A 15,837-nucleotide genomic window follows, 5' to 3' on the forward strand; every position below is an offset into this window, starting at 1 on the left:
CAAGCCCACCAAGCCACCCACTTGGGAGGAACAAAGCTTGCAGAACTTTTTTGGGAGAAATTTTTTATTCCTCTGCTAATGAAATTGACACAAGCTGCAAGCCTTAAGTGCCCTCAGTGCCAACTGGTAAATCCCAAATGACAACTTTATATGGAGACAAAACGTTTCCTCAGAGCCACCCCAGGAGAACATTGGGAGACTGACTTTACTGACATGAAAAAGCCTGTACTGCAGAGGCATAAATAACTCTTGATAGCGGTTGACACCTTTGCTGGTTGGGTAGAAGCTTTTCCAACCAAGACTCTCATTGTAGTAAAAAAAAGCTCCTTTATGAGATAATCCCATGATTTGGCCTGCCCATATCTATGGGGTCCAACAATGGTCCGGCTTTTATAGCACAGATAACTCAAAAAATTGACACAGGCATTACAGATTAATTGGAAACTCCATTGCGCGTATTGACCTCAAAGTTCAGGACAAGTAGAGAGGATGAATCAAACTTTAAAGACTATGATAACCAAGTTGTCTCTAGAGACTGGCAAAAATAGAGTAAGTCTCCTTCCATTTGCCCTCCTACGTACCCGCTGTACCCCCTATGTGGCCAGGGTGTCACCTTTTTAGGCACTCTATGGGAGACCTCCACCACTCATTCCTAAGATCTCTGAAGAAAAACTGGCAGATTTACTAACCAAGATCATAACAAGTCCCACCAGGCATTCCAGGTGGTTCTGTGCTCTACCTACACCTGTTCAAATTAAAACACATGCCAGCTGGCTCCAAGCTTTCTGAAGACTCCAAGCCTGCAGGTTAGCTGGAGGCACTTGTCCTCCTCAGGCGTCACCATCAAGAGTCTCTCGAGCCTAGCTGGGAGAGACCTTTCACCATGGTGCTTAGCATCCCCCACTGCAGTGAAGGTGGCTGGTAAGACTCCTTGGATTCATCACTCCCACATCAAAGTGATTCAGGCCACTGACGAAAAGGACATTGAGCCACCCCAAGATAAATGGACTGTACAAAAGACTGGTAACCCCCTAAAGTTAAAATTAACCAAATGTCCTTAATTGTTCTGGTTATGATGACTCAAAGTGTAACCTGTTTTATTTTCATAACTTTCTCACTAGGGGTAAACCATAACCCAAATTATGGGACATGGGTCACTATAACTATTTTACAGGAATAAAGTTAGCCTCAAATACAACGGTCCATGGGATTATATTATTAGATCTTTGTGTTCTACTCAGTAGAGACCTCACCGCCCAAATAGTAAAGAGATCTCCTCATCCCAGGCCATATGTTAACCCAAAAGGAACCAAATATGAGATGTGTTGAACTTTAAGTAATCAAAAGACTTTACACTCTACACCTTGGTATCTATGCCCTCATGCAAATTCAATAGTGGACTGGCCAGAAAGACAAGTCAAATATTTCAAGGATTATTGCTCAAAGAATCCAGAGAGTGAATTCTTTTGCCCATACTGGGGCTGTGAAACCATTTCCAACTGGAATGGTCAAGATGCCAACAAATATCTTAAACTTGCTAGGTCTTCCCCCTCAGAGTGTTTTTTAAATCAATGTAATCTCATGATTTTTACTGTGAAGTTTCCCACTGGCCAAATGTGGAAATCAGGGATACAATATGGTACTAGAATGTGGATAAGTGGATATAACCCAAGAAATATTTTTACTATCCAGTTCATCCCTGGCTCATGGGTGGGGCCATTTGGACCCATCAGGCTTCTGGCACCACAGCTCTGACCACAAAAGCCTACCAGTCCATTGCTTAACACCCCTATGGACATAACCCCTTTGTCCAGATTACTTCTGGTCCTCTCCCCTCTGACCTTGACCCTATCCCTAGATATTGCCTTGCAGTTTCTTAACCTTAGCAACCCCAACCTTATATCTGACTGTTGGTTATGCTTACTGGCTAGGCCCCCTTATTACACAGCAACCCTGGTCACTCCAAAATTCCACTAAACTCCAAAATTCCACTAAAGGTGAATATCATTGTTGGGGAGGAGCAAAACCAAGAGTCACACTTGGAGTTGTACAAGGTAAACCAGGGACTTGTCTGTACTCCTATGCTTATTCCTGGAAGAGCTCTCCATATAGCTCATTTTGCAACCTATCTGTATCACACAAAATTTCTAACAGCTCTCACCAAGCCAATGCTCATTTCTCGGCCCCAAATGGCACCTGATTTGCCTGCACTTCAGGGCTTACTCCCTGTGCTATGCTGGAAGTATTTACCAGCCAATTTGAACTATGCATATTGGTCCATGTATTATTACCCCAAATATACTTGTATTCAAGTAGCGAAGGAAAAAGTCATATCCTGCCTTCACCTGACTCAATCTTATGGGTTAAACGTAACCCGATTCTAGTCCCTATGCTCCTGGAAATTGGAGTCCTGGGATCCCTGGGACTGAGAATTTCTAATATGGTTCTTGTGTTCCATCACTATGATAAGCTGTCCAGTCTCATAGACCGAGATTTACAAAGGTTGAGTGACTCAATTGAAAAACTGGAAGATTCTCTGGGTTCATTAGCTGAAATGGTACTCCAAAATAAGTGGGAGCTAGACCTCCTCTTCCTAAAAGAAGAGGGTCTCTGCCTGGCCCTTAGAGAAACCTGCTGCCTATATACAAACCATTCAGGAGTAATTAGACAAAATTTGGCAGAACTAAAAAAGAGAAAGAAAGAGAATAAGCTTGAAATGCAAGACAAAACTGGTATGAAAGATTATTCTCCTTTTCTCCATGGCTAACAAGCCTAATTTCAGCAACCATAGGGCCCTGCATAATTAACAGGTTAATAACATAAATCAAGGAACGAGTCCAAACTATCAAATTGATGGTCTTATTTGGTCACAAGGATATGAAATGGCTCCTTTTAAAACAATAAGCCAAAGATTTGGCTTATAGCCTTAAAATCACTGGGGAGTATTGTGACCTGCTAACCAGTTCCCTTCATCACGTTGCTGTTCTGTAAAGCGCCAACCCCTCCCCACCCCAAACTGCTCCATAAAAGATGATAAAATTGTTTGTCCTGATGGAGACATCTGTTCCAAGAAATGACCCATCACAAAAACTACAACCTTGTACTTATGTTAAAAACATGTTACATACGTGAAAAGTCCCCAGGTCAAGCTGTACCAAAAACTATGCTTGAGAGCTTTCCAAAGGACACCCACCGGCACAAACACCCCCCCCCCTCCCTTGCTTTGTGGTTTTTGCCTTCAAAAGTTTCAGACACATTCGCTCAGGGTGCTCAGTCTAGCAACTACCTGACTGTCACCGCCAAGTACCAGCTAAAATAAAGCGCTTCTCTTTTTCTATTTTTTTCTGTCTTGTTGTTTTTGAGCGGTGCTGATGGAGGATTAGGGGCAGGGGTCCACTCTTGGAGTCTGGGGGTGCCACACTTCCACCTATTCTCAGCAGCTGCCCTGTAGCCTGGTGACCAGCTGGTCTGACAGGGATCCTGCAAGGGATCCACAGGTCCCACCCACCCGAGGCTTCCACAGGAAGGAAACTCTCTCTTGCTGCACAAGATGCTGCCTGACAGTGAAGAGAAGGAAGTGAGCTCAGAGGCCTGGGTGCCAGAAGCAGCAGCTCTCCTCGGGGGACAGGTGGGCTCCTGTCTCCTCATAGAACCTCTCACAGAACCAATCAAAGTGGGGCCTTCTCCAGTCTGCCTTCTAGAGGGAAACCAAAGGACAGAGAGGTGGGTGAGTGTTGAAGAAAAAGATTATTCAACAATTCTGAGGAGGGAAAGGAAAACTTTATTCAAGAGAGGCAGGGAGCACACATCTAGAGAGGAGGACAGAGATTAATTCACTCCAAATCCTGCTCAGGCCAGTGAGGATTTACAGTCATTGAGCAGGGCAGGACCAGTGGTGACAAAGTACTAATGGCAAACTGGGGCAGAAGGAGTTCTAGCCAAGTGACATAAAAGCTTCCTGCTGAAGAGAGCTGTGGGCAACCCCATCAGCTGCAGTCTGGAGGACCATGAAAAGCCCAATCAGACTTCACCAATCATGGAGTCAGGGGAAACTGAGTGGGCAGAACCCTGACTGAAACAGGTCAGTGGAGAGACAAACATGGATGCCCCAGTCAGGTCCCCCTGAGGAGAGCCCCCAGGTGTCCAGCAGACCTCGATGGGTGAGGGCACCACCATCAGCAGCAGGGAAAGGAGAGGGCTCACTCAGAGTTGCATCTGGGGTGAGGCTGGCTGGGAGGTGGCCCTTCTCCCCCAGGAACTTTTCTCTGGGATGTGGAGGAAAATGTTGTTTCTGGTCCTGAGAAAGGCTGTTTCCTTGGAATCTTTGGGAGCACTCTGCAGGCTGCATGGGTGTCATGGGGCACAGGTTAGACAGTGAGATCCCTGACATTTTGCTAAGCATTGTGCCTCTTCTCTTCCTGCCCCTCCCCGCCCTGTAATGGTTTCCTGAGGTGAGGCCCTGGCAGCTGTTGGATGTAACCAGAACATGAGTTAGCCAACAGCCACCTTCCTGTGCCACAGCAGGTGTTCCAGGGACCACTCTGGAGGTGGGAAGTTGGCACAGAGTTGGGCAATGTTGGTTACAATGTTTCTACTCCATGTAGAGGAGGGACAGGTCACAGCTCTCCTCCGGTGGTGACAGAGCAGCTTCTGGCTGACCACCTATGCCTTCTGACTGTGTTTCTGCTCTGTGGCCTTCAGGAGGGGCACTGCTCAGGAGCTGCTGCTCACTGATCCAGCCAAGGTCTTAGCTGAGGCTCTGCAGTAGGTCCAGGCTCCTGGCCTTACCTACTCTGGGTCAGACACAATCTAACCTCAGCTGGTCTTATCAGCTGTCAGCTGCTAGGAGAAACCTTTATCTCAGGAGATAAAAGAACCATGAAATGGATATGGAGCCTTGACTCAGGCTTCTGGAAGATTTATCTGAATGTAGTGGGTAGGATGAGGAGCTCACTAATCCCAAAAACAGAGAGTACAGAATTTCCACTCAGATTGGCAAAAAATCCAGGCTCTTTGAATGAAGCATTGGTGAGTTTTTAGAAAGAGCATTGGAAATCATGCAGCAAATCCTCCCATGTTTCCCAGGGTGTGATCAGGGCTATCCAACAGACATTCACTCTGGAAAAGGTACTGGGTGCTCTTGCCCATGACTACAGGTTCCCACTGCAAAAACCTCCCATAAGGATGTGACAGGCCTTCTGAGATCTCCAAGCTCAGGTTCTGCATCACTTCAGGCTCTTTGCCCACATCAGTCAAACAAGAACTTAGAGGGCTGGAACACATACTTCCTGTAGCTCTCCAGTCCTTTGTGGAAATTCCAGCAGACCTTGCCCTCTCCACATCTGCTATGGACCTGTCCCTATCCCAACCCCTCCCTCCACACCTCACCTGTTGGTTTTGCCTTAAGACCACTCACCTACTTCCTCAAAACTCAGCTCACTTGGCTCCAGGAGCCCGCATTGCCTGCCAACTACTACAACACCCTGCTGTGCTTTTCCAAGGGAGGCCAGCAATCTAAGACTTGGTGGAGGGCTGAGAGGGGATAGGAAGCCTTCTATTTCAGCCACTCACTCCTGTCAAAAACAAGCAGCCTGACCTAGAGCTTAGGCTCCATCACAGAGGAGCACATAAGTAGCGAAAAGAGAGGTAAATGTAGCAGGAAAGGGTCCAGCCCCTCCTCTGGAGAGGGGAGAGTGGGTTCTGGTTCTGGGGAAGAAGGGGAGGAGGTAGGGAGGGAGTGTGTGAGAAGGAATGTTGGTGTCTGCAGTGGGAGCAGCTGACAGTGGCATCCACATGGCACCTCATAAGGCCCTCAGAATTCAGGGCACAAGTCGGGACTCCAGATTATGAGATGAAGTCCAGAAGCATGGAAAGCATCCTATTTCCTGCTCCACCCACCAAAAGGATCAGAATCAGGTCCTGGCTCAGCACTGTCTGGAAGATCATTGCACTTGAATTCAGGACAAGATTGTGCCTATCTGTAGTGCTTTAATTGCTGGGCTGTTCCAGTGCTGGTCTTAAAGGGAGGCCAGGGTGAGGCACAGAGAGAACCAACTTACCCTGCCTCTCCAGGTGAGAAGGCACTGCTTCCTTTCAGCTCCTATCCAACCCCTTCTGAAGACCAGGTATACTGAGGACACACATCTGCCCTTTGGGTTGGCTGCTGGCTGCTGGGAATGTGGCTTTGGATCTGGGAGATCCATGCCCTTAGCCAAGAGGCTGCTTGCCTCATAGTACGATGGCCCAAGGCTCTCCATACACTGAAAGGCTCCACAGATCTTCTCCTTGGAAGTCCTTTCTGCATGTTGCCCATCACCCATTGCAGCCTGGGGAGCTCAACACCTTCCACACATGCAGGAAGACAATCCCCAGCATGGAAAGCCTCCCTGGGGAGGAAAGCTCATTTCCCCTGAGGGCCTCCTGGGTCTCTTTCCAAAACAATGGGTGAGAGTGCACATGCCTGAGTGAGACAAACTAATGTCTGTCACTTGGGAAGCTGGGTGAGTGGGTTTCAACTTCTGGGCATTCTCTGTTTGTCTTCAGTGTCACCATGCTCCTGCCCTCCATCCTGAAGAGCGTCTTCACCATCTGTGTCGCAGCTGCCTTCCTGCTCACCACTGTGGGTAAGAATGCCTCATCCTTACTCCCAAAGCCAGGAAGGGCGAAGTGGGAATTAAGTCCCTAAGGGCAGCACTGCTGACCTGGAGCCTCAGGGACTCCACATGCTCCTGCAGGCATCTCCCTGGCACCTGGATTGCTAGGAATAGTTGTCTTTGGCAGCCCTCAGCGACCGTGCTCCCCAGCTGTCATTCTCAGGTGTGCCTTTTGAACAATGCTGTATCCCCCTAGAGAGTTATGGGTGTACACAGTGCTCCAAGGACCAATGCAGCACTATGCCCTCCAAGACCTGCCACACCTCCCAGGCCTGCTTCAGCCGTAAGGAGGAGCTAAAAGCTTCAGGTAAACCACACCTGCTGTCCCCCTCTGCTCCCAGGCAAGTGAGGCAGACAGAAGGAGGAGGGCCTGGGAGGGAAGGGCTGGCCTGGCTCAGGAACATGGAGTCTTATTCCCTCAGGTAGCTTTCCTGTACCCCACATCTGCCCACAATGTCCCAGCAGCACAGAACTCCAACACAGACTCTCTGGGGACAGGGTGGGATGATCCTGGTGCCTCCTTCCTTTCCTGCAGCCACTTGGCAAATGAATCTGCTTCTTTGTATGTGTGATCCTCATTTCAGTCACGACCAGCAAGGGGCCCCCCAAACTGCCTCCTTTCTGAGAAGCCCTTCCTCTGTGGTCTGCCCTGGGAAAGGGAACCAGGCAGTTCTCTGGAATCATGGGAAAGTTAAAGACCAAGGGAATAAAGACCCTGGCTCTTGAATGCCAACTTCTAGGCCTGCCCTCAGTCCCCCTGAATCTCAGGCGCAAATTCTCTTTGGGATTTGGCTCTTTGTAGGGCAAGTGATTCGCGGCCCTTACCAGGAGAAAGGCTGTTCTCCAGGAGTGTGCACCCCGCTGGCCTTCTCAGCAACAATGGGGAACAAAACGACTTTCAGCTACAACTATCAGTGCTGCCACAGTGAACAATGCAACAAGAAGGATGTCCCCAGTGAGTATCACTCCCCGGCCTGCTCCCTGCCCTGGGTTTCAGCTCTCTTATCCCTGTACATTCTCTCTGCTTCTGGACACCAAGGCTTTGGTTGTTGCTCTCTCCTGTATCAGTCATTCCCTGTGAAGAGTGGCTTGGTGTCAGCCCCACACTGCTGGGTGGCAGACCCTAATGGGTTTTCTCTAAGGGCAAACCTATGGCTTTAAACCCTACACCCTGTCAGTCCAGCAGAGACCCTGTCCTCTTCTGCTTATTTACTCATCCATTCAGGAGCATCTCTCCACCACAGATCATTTTCCCTCCCATTTTCCAGCTGTTTTTCCCAACTGGGGCCCAGAGGGTGATGGATGAAGGGAAAGGGAACACCAGACTCCTCTGACATCCCTTTGTTTAAATCACGCTTTCCACACCAAAAACCTCTTCCTTCATCGTGCTAGTTGTACGTCTTCTGAGGGGTCTTGGAATAACTACGCTATTATGGAAGAGTAATACTCTTTCTATGCTATTATGGAACAGTAATTTTTCTTTCTATTCCTCAACATGAAAACTTCCTTTCTTCATTCAGTGCCAGTGGACTCTAAAGTCAATGGTGTCGTGTGTCCTGCTTGCTACAATGAAACTGGCCTGGGCTGTGACCCAGTCTTCTTGCACTGCACAGGGAAAGAGACGAAGTGTGCTGAGGTGGTCGGCGTAGGTATGCCCCCTCCCCCCGCCACCCTGAGCACTCTGCTGCTCCTCACTGAGGGTAGAGCTCATGAGCCTCCTTAGCTGCAGGTCGGAGGTCTGTATGGGGCACAGCAGGGTGGTTCTGACTGTGGGTGCCTTGTGGCATGGCAGTCACACTGGTGGCAGGTGCTGTGGTCACTGAGGGAGGGCCTGCCTTCCAGCTCCCTGGTGGTTTCTGGACATGGGCCTTTCCTCAGAGTGTGGGGTCCTCAGGAGACATGAGCTGGGCTTGCACAGATGGAGTGATGAATCCCAGAGAGATGGAGATAGATAGATAGATAGATAGATAGATAGATAGATAGATAGATAGAGACACACACAGAGAGAGAGAGAGAGAGAGAGAGAGAGAGAGAGAGAGAGAAGAGAGAGAGAGAGAGAGAGAGAGAGAGAGAGAGAGCGAGAGAGCACTCAATAGTTTAATCTCGGAGGTGGCATCATTTCTGCCTTTCCTTTGTTCCGAGAGACTACCTGAGAGTAACCCTGACACAGTATTGGCGGCAGCTGCCTAGGGCTCCACTGCCATGAGATGGGAACTGCTGGGGCCTCTTGAAGGCCAACATTTACACATGCCAAGGGGGCTTCTGGTCCAAGGGCTGGGCTGTCCCTGGAAGGTTTGGATGAAGTCATGGCAAGCTAAAGAGGAATGGGCAGGAGAGAAGCAGAGGAGAAGGACACCTCTTCCTACAGCAGACACTGAGGCTTCCAGACACGTGTTATCACTGAAGTGTCCAGGAATGGCACCTTGGCCCAGTGGCAATGAAGGGGTGACACTCCAGCAGGTTGCCATCCTCACTACCACCACTGCTACTTCCCCAACCCCATGAATGAACACTTTCGTTTTTCCTGGTGTCACCCTGCAATTACTGAACCCTTTGTAATTTTTCTGAGCTACAGAATGTCTGCCTGTGGTGAAGGGCTCATGTTCCATTTAGAGAGGAGATGGGAAAGTGTAGTATTTCCCCTGGGGGTAGTGCAGTTAGGTGCAGCCCTGTCCATTCTTTCTTGATTAACAGGTAAAAAAGCTTGGTGGAACTGGGAGGTAGAGGATGAGACAGAGTTTGATAAAACTGAAGCAAACTGCTTTAAAATGATCACGAAATATTCACTGGACATATTTATAGATAAAGGAAATAGTGTGACAGTAATACATTTCATGTAAAAATATAATTATACTTTGGTAACTGGTAAACAAGTGCATTCTAAAAACTTATGATAGTTCAGACTTATGATTAAAATTGTTATCCTGTCTCTTTTGCTAAGAGTAAGAATTAAGTATCAAGTATTTTAACTTTATACTCAGTCATGCTCTTTTAAAGAGGATTTTGAAGGAGAGCTTGAAACCAGCAGGCTAAAGGTGCTGTGTCTAGAGGAATGGGGGTGAATGAGGAAATGGGGTGTCCTGTAGGCCACAGCAAAGGACTGACTCTGTTCACAGGGGGACAGTCACTCTGCCTAAGTGTAAGACAGGAAGTGTGGACATGCTGTGACTATTCACAGTTGTTGTCACAAGGGACTCAGAACCCCAGGAAGGAAGGATCTTGCCTTAAGGGAGGGCCACACGGCTTCCTGGTGTCCCCAAGGCAGTTATGGTAAGGAAGAGGACAGGTAAAGTAGGAGGTTTCTAGGTGAACACACAGTCTCCTTCCCTGCCTGCATCAATCACATCTGTCCTAGAGCACCCAGAAGCCACGGTCTCATCTCATACCTGAGTCTTCAGGTCCTATATGGGCGCTTGCACTCTGGACAGACAGTGGGGCAGAGCAAGTGAGCCTGCAGTCTCTGGGGGGAGCTGGAGCTGTGCTCGGGCTTATTGTGCAAAGGCTGAATCCTGTGTCCCGGACACACTGAGCACTTGGACTCCCTGAGGAAATCAAAATGAAGGTGGGAGGGGAGAGAAGATGTAGCACAGGACTAACTCCCTGACCTTTCTCTTGGCAGTCAGAATTAATGACATCAATATCTTTGGGTTATTTGCTCTGGGCTGTGCGACTGAATCCGCCTGCAACCTGCATCTCAATATATTGGGGAACATAGAGATCCGCACAAAATGCAAGGGCACAAGCAGTGGGAGCTCCCCACTGAAGTCTGTCTCCTCAGCTACCCTCGCCAGTCTTTTCCTGCTGAAAGTCTTGCTTTGATTGTGGGCACTGGAAAGCCCATAATTCAGTAAACCTGTAAATGTTAGAGGCCTTGGATGGTTCACTTTCCCCAATCTTTCCCCACAAGGACAGGATTAAAAAGCTGGTGTTTCCATAAATATGTGTAGAATTACTCATCTGCAGTTACATTTTAGAAGTGCTCCTCTTTCCCTCATGGTTGCTTGCAGCACTGCCCAGGGGTCTGCGAGGGCATCTCTGTGATCCCTCCTTCATCACAGCCCAAGTCCTCAGCACTGTTCTGCACAGTTTCTCTCCTTCGAGGGCAATAATGTGGATGAGCGATTCAGAGCTCCAAAGGGTCCCTTCCCACAGTTCATAAACTCCCAGGTTCAACTAACACACACACACACACACCTAGAACACACGTGTGGAATTCCTGCCTTGCACTCTGGATGCTTCCACCTCCAAGAGTGAGCAGGCACAGGACTCAGGCTTGTGAGGTGGTTCTGAGCCCAAGGCCCCAGTGCGGAGGGCCAGTGCTAGAGTTCCCAGGACTGCTCTGCTTGCTCCTGTGTCTGGGCTCCAGCAGCCCTGTTCATACTCTGTGTCACCTGGGAAGAGACTGGGAACCAGAGAGACACAGCCTTTACAGAATCCAGACCTGTGCTGCTGCTGACCTCACAACGAAGCAACCTCTTGGTTGCGCATGTCATCATTCTCCAAACTCAGCTTATCTCCTACTGGGTGCAGCTCATCTCCCAACACAGCCCTGGAGAAGAGCATGTCCTCACTGTCATTTTTATAACTAGAAGGTTCGTAAAGCCAGAACTACTCCAGTGCGTGTCAGGCCCCAGGGCTTTCTGCTCCAGGTTTTCTTTTCTGTCTGGTCAGAGACATCCTATACCTCTTAAACTCTGAGCAGCCTTTAAGGTTGGGGTCCCTGCTCTTCAGGGCTGCATCCGGAGCCCTTAACACATGCCCCTCCATGTCTGTCCTGCTGCTGCTGCCTGTGTGGGATGTGCTCAGCACCCCAGAGAGAGCCGAGCCTCAAACTGAGAAAAGTCAGTCCTGGAACTTATCACCCAAAACTACAAAAGATGACTGAATAATATGGTGAATGTTTAAACTTTAAAAGAAGAGACTTAGCCAAGAACCAGAGTGTATTTGAAAAAAAGGAGTGAATTTTGAGGGGAATGAAAGGCAAGTTTTCTTTTACTGTCATGAATAAGAAAACAAATTTTTAACATTCGCAATATATTTTGATTGCACCTCCCCTGTCTCATCTGTGGCAGCCCACAGGCCTGAAGCTATTCCTGCCAGTTGTACAGACTCATTCATTTTCATTGCATTGACAGTATCAGACACCAGCCCACAGCATTTCATTGTCTTTTGCCACCTGAGCAGTGCAACTGAAATAATATCCTCAGACCCATGAGTTAGTCCTTCCCTCCCTGCATGTATACATTAGTGCCCCAGAAGGAAGCAGGCATATGAAAGAGCCTATCCTGAGGACCCTCTGCCACCAGGGTGGAGTCCCAGTGAGCCAAGGGAGGGCATAAACTATACCCATCATTCTTTCATCACCCTGGGAAGCTCAATTCAGAGGAACTCCGGTGCCTGGATCATCCCTTTGCATTGTGTTACAGTCAGTCAGTGTGGAAAGCATTTTGGACAAAATCAGCCCATCTCAAGAAACCTCTGAAAGTGAAATGAAAGCATAGTCTCAGACCCCAACCCACCGAGAACAAGTGCAGGAGACATTGACATGGAAGATCTTGGAAACTGCACCACTGAAATTTCTAAATCCATGACAACTGTGGTAAAGAAACAGTTCTATGAGACTACTGTGGAAACCACATCAGAAACAATCTTTCAGGTAAAAAAAAAAAGAAATGACAAACATTATGAAAGAAATATTGTGCATATCTAAAGATGTAAATTTTAAAAATAGAAAAATATTTTAAAAATCAAGGAAAACTTAAATGAACAGTATATGAAAAAAAGAATGTGTGAAACACATTGAAGGAGGCAGTCAGGAAATTAAAAATTCCATTAAATATGACAAAATGGTTTGAATAAAGCTGAGGATTGAGAGCTGAAGACTGACAGCTAAAGACTGACAGCTGAAGATTCACAGCTGAGTTCTACAAGAAATTCAGAGATTTCACACCAATATCCCTCATTCTCTTTAATGAAATTAAAAGGGAACTAACTCTCCCAAATTCATTCCTACAGGCAAGTATTACCCTGCTACTAAAACCAGAAAACTACAGGCCAATCTCCCTAATGAACATAAATGCAAAAATCCTCAATAAAATGCTACCAAAAAGAATCCAGTAAATTATTAAGATGATCGTACAACATGACCAAGTGGGACTTATCCCAGGAATACAGGGATGGCTCAATATACACAAATCAATAGACATAATACTTCATATTAACAAACCCATGAAAAAAAATCATGCGATCATCTCAGTAGATGCAGATAAAGTTTTTAATAAAATCTAACACTCATTCACGATAAAAACCCTACTGAAAATCTAAATAGATGATATCTAAGTCAATCTGAAAAAGCCATGTATGACAATCCCACAGTCAATATCATACTACATGGACAAAAACTGAAAGGTTTCACTCTAAAATCAGGAACAAGACAAAGATACGCGCCATCACCACTGTTGTTCAATATAGCTCTTGACACATTAGCTGGAGCAATTAGATAAGAGAGAGAAATAAGAGGAATAAAGACAGGAAAGGGTGAAGTTAAATTATCCTTATTTGTAGATGGCATGATACTCTACCCAGAAGATCCCAAAACTGCAACAGAATTCTAGACTTAAGAAGCAAACTCAGCAGTGTAGCTGTTTACAAAATCAACACTCAAATGTCAGTAACATTACATACATACCAACAAACTCACCAAGAAAAAAATTAGGGAAACTACATTCTTCACAATAACATCCCAAAAAATGAAATACATAGGAATCAACCAGACAAAGGAACTCAAAGATTTGTACATTGAAAATTACAGTACTCTGAAAAAAGAAATTAAAGAGATATTTACCAAATGGAAAGATGAGTAACTGATGTTACTCATGGATATGAATAACCAACAGTTATGGTTTGTGTCTTGGCCTCTTGCACTCATGGATGCTGCTGAATCTAGTATTTCTGATTGGCTTGTTGTCCAGTGCTGGGATTGGTAGTGTGAGTGCTGTACCCGCCCAGGGCTGGAGCCAGCACACGATGTAAGGGAAGGGAAGAGACTGCCTTCCTTTTTGCCCTTTAGCTTCTTGTCAGTTGGGGCCACCATGAACACCTGCACCTCAGCCACACCTCCGTGCCTTCCAGACAGCTCAGTGTGGACTGAAACCTCCGAAACTGTAATTTAAATAAACATTTCTTTGCTTCATTTTGGCATTCAGTATTTTGTCTCAACAATGAGAGAAAAGTAACCAAGATACCAATATTGTGAAAATAGCCATATTCCCAAAACTGTTGTAAAGATTTCTTGCAATCCCAATGAAAATGTCACTAGCATAACTCATAGATCTAGAAAAACTATTCTGAAAATTTAGTGGAACAAGGAGAGACCTAGAATAGCAAAGGCAATCCTGGATAACAAAGGTAAGCCAGGAGGCATGAAAATCACTGGGCCAACATTACACTACTTAGCTACTGTAATGAAATCAGCATGATGCTGGCAAAGATCAATGGAAAAGAGTAGAAATTACAGACACAATCACAAACACATTCACTCACCTTATCTGTGACAAAAGAGCCAAATATATTCACTGAAAGAAAGATGGCCTCTTTAATAAGTGGTGCTGAAAAGTTGGCATTCCACCTGCCAAAGACTTAAACTACATTCATGCCTATCACTCTGCACTAAACTAAAATTAAAATGGAGCGAAGATCTAAACATTAAAAAAGAAGCACTACATTTCCTGGGAGACAAAGTAGGTAGAAATCTAGAAGACAGTAATAGGCAGGGAGTTCGCGAATGAAAACCAAACCATGTGAGAAGTACTTCAAAGAATCAGCAACTAAAATCTCATCTTCTTAAAAATTTATGCACATCCAAAGTAATCATCAGCAGAGTGAAAAGAACCCACATGGGTTGGGAAAAGATTTTTGCCAATGTCACTCTGACAAAGGGCTTCTATGCAATATATATAAAGAATAAAAAAAGTCAGGCCCCCCCAAATTCAAATACCCAGTCCAAAAATGGGCATCTGAAATGAATAACAATTCTCAGGTGAAGAAAATTGCAAATAGGCATTTAAATAACAAATAAATATGTGAAAAAATGTTCAGAATCATTGGTCATTTGAGAAATGCAAATTAAAACGACATTGAGATATCAGCTCACTGCAGAAAGAATGGCTAACATCAGGAAATCAACAAATAGCAAATGCTGGAGGGGTTGGGGGAAAAAGAAACACTTCAAAATCATTGATGGATGGAGCATAAACAGGTAAACCCACTGTGAAATCTGTTAGAGATTCTTCAAAAACCTAGAATTAGAGTTTCAATTTAATCCAGGTATTCCACTTCTGGGTATTTTCCAGAAGACTTGAAATCATCTTACCACAGAGAGAAATAAGATATGTGGTCCCATGTTAATAGCTGCAGAATTGTTAATAGTCAATCTTGGAAACAACCGAAATGCCCATCATCTGAGAAATGGATAAAAAAGATATGGTATTTTCATACAATGGAGAAGTACTCATGAGTAAAGTAGATAAACTAGAAGTTCTTATAGGCAGATGGATGCAACTTGAGACCATTCAAATAAGTGAAATAAATCAGACCCACTTGTGTAAACACCACATTCTCTCACCAGTGGAAGAAACTAAAAGAAGAAATCAGTTACAAAAGTTACAATAGAAGTAGTGATGGGAAAAGAAAACGGTCAAACTGAAATCATATTTAACAAACTTTGCAAAATCTGAGATGAATACGCGATTCTCAGATGAAGAAATACAAATGGCAAATAAATACATGAAAAAATGTTCACCATCACTGGTCATTAGAGAAATGCAAATTAAAACAACACTGAGATTCCATCTCACTCCTGAAAGAATGGCCAGGATCAAGAAAACTACCAACAACAAGTGCTAGAGAGGCTGTAGGGAAAAAGGAACTCTCCTGCACTGTTGATGGGAGTGTAGACTGGTGCAATCATTGTGGAGGTCAGTCTGGAGCAATGAAAACATCATACCACAGTGATATATGTGCACCCATTTTATAGCACCACAATTTGTAATAGCCAGAACTTGGAAACAACTTAAGTGTCCATCAACCGAGGAATGGATAAAAAAAGATGTGTTATTTTTATACAATGGAGTACTACTCAGCTATAAAGAATGATCACATTGAAATATTTATAAGTAAATGGACG

General features: G+C 45.6%; 1 protein-coding gene across 1 annotated transcript; it reads left to right on the top strand.

Moving 5' to 3' along the window:
• Positions 1-3,567: 3,567 nt before the first annotated feature.
• Positions 3,568-13,845, top strand: LOC101788295 (protein RoBo-1-like). Its single transcript, XM_023561622.2, has 6 exons — positions 3,568-3,723; positions 6,544-6,623; positions 6,850-6,960; positions 7,456-7,608; positions 8,174-8,302; positions 10,273-13,845. The coding sequence occupies exons 2-6, from the start codon at positions 6,551-6,553 to the stop codon at positions 10,470-10,472; spliced, it is 666 nt and encodes a 221-aa protein (XP_023417390.1). The 5' UTR covers positions 3,568-3,723; positions 6,544-6,550; the 3' UTR covers positions 10,473-13,845.
• Positions 13,846-15,837: the final 1,992 nt, after the last annotated feature.

The sequence above is a fragment of the Cavia porcellus genome, unplaced genomic scaffold, assembly GCF_034190915.1.
Source record: "Cavia porcellus strain 051 isolate PalLab524CR breed Dunkin Hartley unplaced genomic scaffold, mCavPor4.1 scaffold_2, whole genome shotgun sequence".
NCBI classification, from domain to species: Eukaryota; Metazoa; Chordata; class Mammalia; order Rodentia; family Caviidae; genus Cavia; species Cavia porcellus.

What these genes read in the sequence shown, in the direction of transcription:
- LOC101788295 (XM_023561622.2), top strand. Translation starts at nt 6,551, where the DNA reads ATGCTCCTGCCCTCCATCCTGAAGAGCGTCTTCACCATCTGTGTCGCA. An exon ending in CAACAAGAAGGATGTCCCCA is followed by an intron (nt 7,609 to 8,173) that starts GTGAGTATCACT and finishes TTCTTCATTCAG; the next exon opens with TGCCAGTGGACTCTAAAGTC. An exon ending in TGCTGAGGTGGTCGGCGTAG is followed by an intron (nt 8,303 to 10,272) that starts GTATGCCCCCTC and finishes TTCTCTTGGCAG; the next exon opens with TCAGAATTAATGACATCAAT.